Source organism: Dermacentor andersoni, chromosome 7, assembly GCF_023375885.2.
Source record: "Dermacentor andersoni chromosome 7, qqDerAnde1_hic_scaffold, whole genome shotgun sequence".
In the NCBI taxonomy this organism is placed as follows: domain Eukaryota; kingdom Metazoa; phylum Arthropoda; class Arachnida; order Ixodida; family Ixodidae; genus Dermacentor; species Dermacentor andersoni.
In genome coordinates, this window is record NC_092820.1 from 131,093,216 (window position 1) to 131,101,585 (window position 8,370).

Genomic DNA, 8,370 nt, shown 5'->3' on the forward strand with positions numbered 1-8,370 from the left:
TATATAAAAGACGCCGCTTCAAGCACGCACTCCGCGACAGCTGAGAGGGTCAGCAGGGAAACTCAACATGAAGTATTGTATTCTCCTTGCCTTCTTTGGCGCTGCAATGGGTAAGCCGTTTTCGAAATATAAACACTGTTACTGGGGCTTGCGATGTGTCCACAATGTTTAGAGGGGTCCCCTGTCCACGAGGTGTCCTTCCCCTTGAATTCCTATGGACTGCTGATGTGCACCGAGAGCTTTGGTGACTCATGTGTCAATTGATAAATTACGTCGTGGTCTACAAAGAAAGCGTGACAGTCCCCACGCGTGAATTACGACGACGTCACCGCCACACTAAACTGATCTTCTACCTCTTCGCCAATCATTATGTTATGTTCATACGCGTGAATCCTACCAGTGGTAACAACGCGAGACCGCAATTTGTGATCGATACTGCTGAACTCAGAACACCTGAAGACACCATTATAGAGAATCACGAGATATTCTAACGTGACGTGTCAGCCATCTTATTCAATCAAAAAGTTACTTTGGACGTTCTGAGAACTTTTTGGAAACCATTTCTTTTGCCATTGCGCATGGTGTCCTGCCTCTGTAGGCTCGTGAATTTTGGCGCCGTTCCGTTTCAGTTGAGACAAAGAGGTCCCTATTCTGCGTACGAGGACTCGAGTTGCTTTTCGAACTCCTAAACATCGACATATCGGCATATGTCGTAGAAGCAAATACGCTTAAGTGGAGGACCATACATGCCTGTACATATTATATATGCAGAGCTTCCCAACTATCATGCACCAAGATTTATAAATAAGCAAATTCTGCGTAGCTGGACAGAACCAAGGTAATGTCGTTCGCCGTCGCTTCGAGATATTGATACTTTTTTTGCATTATTCCCAATTCTTCTAAAGTATTCTGAAATATTATAATGAGATGAAAAATGTCAACGAGAAAATTGCAGAGTAACATGAAAAAATCCCGATGCCGCTTTCTGTTGCTCAATACGTGCTACATAAAAATGTTTTTTCCGAGCGTGAAAGAAGACCCCGAATACACGTAAAATTGCTGAGCGACTGGTCACTCCGCTGTAAAATAAGTAAAACAAGAGTGCATTTCTACCGCAAGTTTGACCGCACATTGCTCGAAAACGGTACCATTGTCATATTCATTGTTCCCACGAACAATTGAAGAATGGAACTCGCTGGAACACTCTATCATGGAACATCATGGAATGGAACACTCTATCAGTTCGGTTGAAAAATATATACACCTTTACTTTGACCTACCAAATTAACCACCACAGTTCGTTTGTGGCGAATTACAAGTTCTCGGAAACATTGATGTTGCTGTGTGTGCTTTTACTACCGCATTTGTATGTTGTTGTGAACCCAGGTTATGCAGATTAATTTTATTTTTGTATGTACATGTCTACAAGGCTGTGATTCTGCATTGTTTTTTCTGCATTGTAATAAATATTTTCCGCCTTGGTAACGGACCCAAAAATAGGCCAACAGTATAAATGAATGAATGAATGAATGAATGAATTTTTTTCCGAGTCGATAAGCCTTGCATACTCGCTAGCTACAAATTGCAGATTGAAATAGGTGCCGTAATATAATTAATTAAAAAGTTATTTAGCGTAACTGCGTAAATAATCAAAATGGATGTTTTATTTCTCAGAATTATTGGCCATTTCATCGACTAATTTAAATCAAGGCTTAGTATTCCGTGATCTCCCACATGCAATACTATAAAGAAACTGCACCTCCAATAAGGTCACTAAAACGCATTGTAGAGTTCCTATTCTAGAAACGCGCTGCCCCGGTCAGCCGTGGATCTTCATAAAAAACACTACCATGGAGGTACTTACCAGTTAAGGATATCAATCGACGAAATTCAATTTGTTCGTATAGACCTTTCAGTTAAATGATTATTTGAAATAAATGAGTAGGTGGTGAAATTATGGGTTCGGCACTTCGATCCAGCACGCGTCTTTTCTACAGACGATGCATTCCAATGAGTAGACGCATATTGAAGGGCACATTGTCACAGCATATATAGGTACCACCAGATATCGCACAGAGGGGGGATATCGCTGCAATACTTTTTGAAGAGTTTGCTGGAGCACATCCGAAAATATATGGGCATATCTGGAGCTTATAAAACAATCTTGCATTGATTTTGTACACCACACAGGCGATAATTATTGGATGTCAGGAAAATGTCTCCTGAGAGGCAAGGATCCGGGTTTCAAATTAAAATTGAACTTTTTATAAGTAGTGGAAAATGTGTTTTACGCACAGTACACCCTGTTCTGGCAGGCTGAACTATATTACGAGGGAAGGTGCTGGTGGGAACAACACAGATAATAAATTTCAGCATTGCCATTTGTTGGGCGTGTTGGCAAATTGAAAGCACACTCAGCGCCAGCAAACAAGGACGGAAGGGAGGCGGAAGGGAGCGCATTGTGGTGTCGTCTCCCTTCCGTCCTTGTTTGCTGGCGCTGAGTATGCTTACAGATAATAAGCTTCTGTAAATGTTTCTTTTGGGCTCCTTTGCGTCCGATCGCACATAATACATTTTCTTTGTGTATTTGCCACATTCCTGCGCTTCTTATGTTAAGAATATGAGGCAAGACAATCTTTCCAGGCTGCTTATCGCAGACGGCCTGTGCTTAGTACATCTGTAGTGCATACGTCTGGCAGTTGCCATTTCGCTGCCTATTTGTTCTTGATAGTTCTCGCTCAGTAGTCCTAACTTTCTTGCAGGTAAACCGAGTGAAGGTTTCACCTAACCAAGCCGTTTCACCAAATCCTCTTGCGACCATGCCTTCGGAAATTTATACGCGAAGTGTACTCGTTGGATCATTTTCTTAACAGTTATGCCTTGAAATGAGCATTTCTACCGTGTATTAGGCCCCACAGGCAAGCCTGAAGAAGCACCATAGAACATCGTTGGCAATTTCTCGCATGCAAGCTGGCGCGCGAGGACGCTTGGCGCACTTTCTGAACGTTGACGGTTTTCCGGTGGTCTAACTTCACCCACCGTCGACGTACGACGACGGCAGCACCACTGGTGGAGCTGTTGGTCACGCGATCGTTGACAGATGTGTCGTAGCTGACAGGGTGCTGTTACTTTTACCCAGCAGGACTTCAGTGCGGTGTCTCTCCAAGAAGTCGCACTCGCGTACACTCTGAGCGCCGTTTGTGTAGTCCGAGCACAACGGTCAACCTTGCGATCGCTGTCACTGGTTGGCCTTTTGGGCGAAAGTGCCAGTTTTCTAAATTAAATCAATAACATTGTCCGACGGCCGGATTCGAACATAGCACACCTAGCAGCGAAGTGTCATATTGTAACCATTGTGTCACAGACCCGTACCTCCACAATGGCGTGTCTCATCATGAGATCGTTTTTGAGAAACGCAAAACCTCGGAAATTATGTAAATAATTTCGCCATCATTCGTCAAGTTATTGTGCGGTCCCATATATATATAGTGCAAACTTAAAATGTGCGCCGATCCCGAAAATATTGTAATGAAAAAAAAAGAAGAAAAAGAACTTCCCACGAATCCGACGCCTCTCCAACTTCTCTAACACAAGGATTGACGCGGCAGAGTGCCGTGCGCAGTGACACCGCCCTTATTTCACCCCCAACGCGCTCAGGAACTTTATCTTTTATTTACTTCAACTGCAAGTTGACTGACCTTCCAACTTCAATTTAGGCGTTCGCCCTTTCATCCAACTTGGACGCCAAGTGTCCACGTAGCACACAGTGGGCTATCTCTGAAGTGATTCTAGACTAACAATATCTTCCAAGAAAGAATGACTTCTTCACTGCAAGGCTTCAATTTTGCGATGGCAGCATTCGGGATAAAGTTAGTAATATTTACCTAATTAGTTAATATTATGCGATTTGTCGAGAAAATACGTCCGCCTCCGTCTTAAATGCTACAGAAATGGTGGAACAACGCTATCTGTCAAATGCAATTTCTAGAAGAAAGTATGTTCCAACTAAAAAAAAACAACAAAATGGTGGTATAATCTGCCTTTTCGATGCTTAAGCGAGAAAACGGTCTATCTTCGACCGAGGAGTGGTCACTCGCGCCATATGCGTAAGAAAGTATAGTATAGTATAGTAGTATAGTATAGTATAGTATAGTATAGTATAGCATAGTATGCAGTTTGCAAACACTCATTATCCCACGCAGCGCAGAGAAACGCCATCTGCAGACTGCCGGCGGACGAAGGCATCTGCCGGGCGCTCATCCCGCGCTTCTACTTCAACTCTGAAACCGGGGAGTGCACTTCGTTCCTCTACGGCGGCTGCGGGGGAAACGAGAACAACTTTGAGACCATCGAGGAGTGCGCAAAAGCGTGCGCTAGTGAGTCTGCCGCTTGTTGCTATTCATTGTTTCAGTTCAAACCGAGTACGTAGCTGCGACCCGAGCCTTTTGCTGCTGCACTTGTAGAGCGCGCAGCATCGTGATAACAGCTGACGATCGATATGTCATTCGTGCCAGACTGCAGTGACCTTGGACATCTCTATCGCCGAGCAACGGGCCGCGCCAATCGTTGGTAGAGCTGCATGCAACTTCTTTTCTTTTTCAACTTGTTGTTAGAGGCGGGATAAAGCTATTTTTTTTCTTCCTGGGGCCATTTAGACAACGGTCAACGTTAAGAGGAAACGATGGAATTATGGCAAAGATCAAGTTCATGATATATGTGGTTCAGATGGACGACCATTCCCATGAAATGCGTTGCTGAAATAACAGGTTCGTCATTTCAGTCCAACATGATTCGCTTCCATAAGGTGCGCATTCCTATAGACCGAAACATGTGAGATGTTATTACATTTATGTCCTTCTTCGCGTGTGCCTATTTCGATGCGCAAGTAGGTGTGGCTGTCCTTAGCTCGCCTGACTTTTATGGAACCCACAACAGTCACGCTTGCCTTGCGTTAAATACCGCCAATGAAAGGTAAAGAAATATCGCAATCACTGAAGCATATTCGCTGCCGAAACGGTCGAGCGGGTTTCGGTTCCCGGACTCGTGTTTTTTTTTTTTTTTTTTTTAGGTAAACTGGTGCGTATGTGCACGTTGTCATTCAATGCGTAAAGTATATTGAGCTTTCGCACTTTTTTTTTGTGTTGGCACCATGATTTTAGTGGTTTAAGACATAAACATGGTGGATGCCAAGGTTTATCAAGATCACAGACTTCACTCCGGCGTTGCAGTTTTCATACCTATGTATCCTCCTTAAGGTTTTTCTGCTGTGCGTATTCTTTTATTAAGCCCAAAATATTTATTGTATTGGTTTAAACAAACAAGTTAAACTTGTGTGTATTTTGTTATATGATTATTTTCCTAAACCGTCAAATTTTATGGTGTTAATACATACAGTCATATTGTTTCGCTATGTAGCGTCATGCGAATGCTTACAAAGCGATAATCTCAGGTTGACTTGCAATAAATACTTTGAACGCTTAAGATTTCTGTTGTGCACTGCTACTCTAGGGACACTAGCGTGACAGCCGCGTTTGTCGGGCTGGTGCTACAAGAATATGGGGCACTGCTTTTCACTATCGAGTTCGAGAGAGCTGTATTTATACAATTGCGAAGAACGCGATGAAGGGGAGGGGAAATTAACCTAGAAGAAAAGCCGTACGTACATCTCTCGAAACTAGATTCTCAACCTTTATTTTCTCCAGCACAATCGGCCACGCGCTTCTGCGGTGGACGTGCTGATACGTAAAATTTGGTTATCGGAACCTGACAATACTCAAGAATTCTGAAACTCCACGCACCGAACTGCCCATTCAAAACACACCATCTCGTTGATATGCAGAACCTGAAAGACCTAGCGACTTTGAAGGCGCTAACTTCGAGACTGGCTGCAAGCCGGCGGCCGACAGCGGTTCTTGCAACCAACAGTTGGAGCGCTGGTACTACAACGTCCTCTCGGGAAAGTGTGAAACATTCGTCTACGGAGGCTGCGGCGGCAACGAAAACAATTACGAAAGCGTGTGGGAGTGCGAAATCGCCTGCAAGGCCACGTGTAAGTATGATGAACGATTTGCGCTCGTTCTGTGCTCGCTTTCCCGTCTAGCCTATTCATTCGGAACAGAAATAGCTAACCTAATGTGCACGTTCTGCCCTTTCAACACGCAAGTACTGAAGGGATAATAAGGACCAATGCACTTATCCGAATGAATCGAACTATTGCGGACCCGTCTTCTATGTATTTCGAGCAATTGTTGAAGGGCTTCTTCCAGTGAGGCCTAAGTTTGTTGAGTTACGCGCGGGGAACGATGCACAAAGAGATTAGTCCTGATTCAACTGCAGAGCTCAAATTTTAGGACCTCATCTTCGAAAGAGGGACGGCCACCAGGACAATGGGCTTGTGCAACCCGTAGTCGACGGAATTAAAAACAGATAGTCCGCATAAATAATTTCAATTTCATCTCATACAGCAGAATAGACTGCACCAAAAATACTGAGACCGACCTGTGGCTATGAATGTCATGGGACTTTTGAAATTACTATCCATTGAGCTTTGATAACTCCCTCTTCAATTACAAAAAGCGTTCTTCACAAAAAGCCATTGAAGAACGCTGTAATGTTCACTGGTGTATTGAAGTGTTCTTTGATCAATGAAGCAGGACGCTGGATGACGTTCAGAAATGGTGATTTATTTTGTAGACATGAACGTCTTAAACGCAAATGAATGTCTCGTTAAAGTAATCTGAACCATTAGTTGCCGCTTTGTTGTTCAGCGCTGGGCGATTATAGTTGCGCCAGAAATAATGTTACAAAGAACAGTGTCGCTATATTAACATTCACAAACCTTACTTCTATATAAATCATGTTACGTATACTGCAGGAAGTGAAAAATTAGCAATAGAATTGACTCAATTGAGCAAGTATCTGGCCAATGGTCCTTGGCAGGAACCATTGCTGTGCTTCGGTTTCCCCTCCTAAAGAATACCTGCAATCAGGTCTTCAGATTTATCCAAGTCCTTGCATAAATCATGCAAGTCCTTGAGTGCCCTGTATACACGTAGCGGCATTCTTGTCGCCTTGCACTTGGAATAGTTGGCTTATCCCACGGTCCCAGCGCCAATAAAACCTGCTGCGCAAGACAACTTTGTGCATTTACTGCCGCTCTCACCATGATAGCTACTTGACAGTATTAGAAATATGTATAAATGGCCTGTGTTTCCTTTAGTTGCGTGTTAAAAAGCACGGGTCGCCAAAATATTAACCAGCACCTAATTGTCATAGCCAAGACATCCCCTTGGGGCGTTGCAAGCCATCAGTTAACCATACTGAGTTCCCTTAATACCCTACGCAACCGAAAATGTTCGCCTTAGTATAAACCAATGGAAAGGGTATAGATTTTTGTGGTGACTAAACATATTGGTGGCTCTTGTTTGTTGCATGTGGTATTTTTGGCCTTCCTTCTTAATTTTGATCCTCTTCTTGAGAATGACGCTAGCGCGTCTACTGAAGCAGAAACTCTTGAATCAATGGCAGCTCTTTATGCACAGTGCATCCCACACATGATTTCATGTAAGAAAAAAAATGTACAGCTACTGCTCATCCATCCTCGTTCAATTTAACTAGCGTCATAGACAAGTTTATTACAGTGCTACTTATCGAAGATTTCAGAGCGAACATGCTGTGGTACAAGCTATCACTGCTTATACGTCCTCAGTTTACAGCAAAGCCAATCACCATAGTGAGATCTATATAACTAAATATTTTTATAGCGTATTCATATATCTGGCTATTTCCGTTTCATTGATATCAGAGGCAAGCGTGTGCTTGTTCACCAGACAGAATTACACACATCGCCAAATGAAATTCCAGCGGAACCCTCTTTTTCTATTAATGGGAGTTGTTTTGTTTCTTTTCTTTACAGAATCCGAATTACCGGAGGATTGCTCATCAATATCGGCATGTCGAGGGTTCTCAAACCATCGGCGATGCCCCAAAATGTAGTTTGTAAATAAAAGGATACTGTTGAGTGAGGCCGAAGATGTCATTATGTGTTTTCGTCTTTATTGCACGCGTGTTGGCACTTATGGAACTTTGTTACTGACCGTAATAAAGAAAGTGGTGCCTGCCGACCTTCGTCTGCAAGCGTTCATGTCCCGGAGGCTCATGACCCTGGCAGCCCGGCCTGTGGCGATGGCTTTGGTGCGTGCGTGGTGCAAGAATGCTTGTGTGGCATGGTGTATTGTGACTTTCTCCTTCTCAATACTCTCTCCCATTTCCCATACCCTCTAGTGAAAAATAAAGCAGTCTTCTTGATGCGCTCGAAGCGAAAGGACGTCTGTCGTTTTTCCATCAGTTCAAAGTTCTCCGTCTCTTATT

The 8,370-nt window shown here is 43.4% G+C and overlaps 1 protein-coding gene across 1 annotated transcript; it reads left to right on the forward strand.

Moving 5' to 3' along the window:
- Positions 1 to 8,038, forward strand: LOC126533813 (boophilin-G2-like). The gene is made up of 4 exons (XM_050181017.3): positions 1 to 110; positions 4,203 to 4,376; positions 5,840 to 6,049; positions 7,916 to 8,038. Coding segments are annotated over exons 1-4 (429 nt in total). The 5' UTR covers positions 1 to 67; the 3' UTR covers positions 7,918 to 8,038.
- The last annotated feature ends 332 nt before the right edge of the window (positions 8,039 to 8,370 follow it).

Bases quoted from the DNA above. Each gene is read 5' to 3' on its own strand.
- LOC126533813 (XM_050181017.3), top strand. From the start codon at position 68: ATGAAGTATTGTATTCTCCTTGCCTTCTTTGGCGCTGCAATGG. The intron at 111-4,202 runs GTAAGCCGTTTT...TATCCCACGCAG, and splicing joins CTTCTTTGGCGCTGCAATGG to CGCAGAGAAACGCCATCTGC. The intron at 4,377-5,839 runs GTGAGTCTGCCG...GTTGATATGCAG, and splicing joins GTGCGCAAAAGCGTGCGCTA to AACCTGAAAGACCTAGCGAC.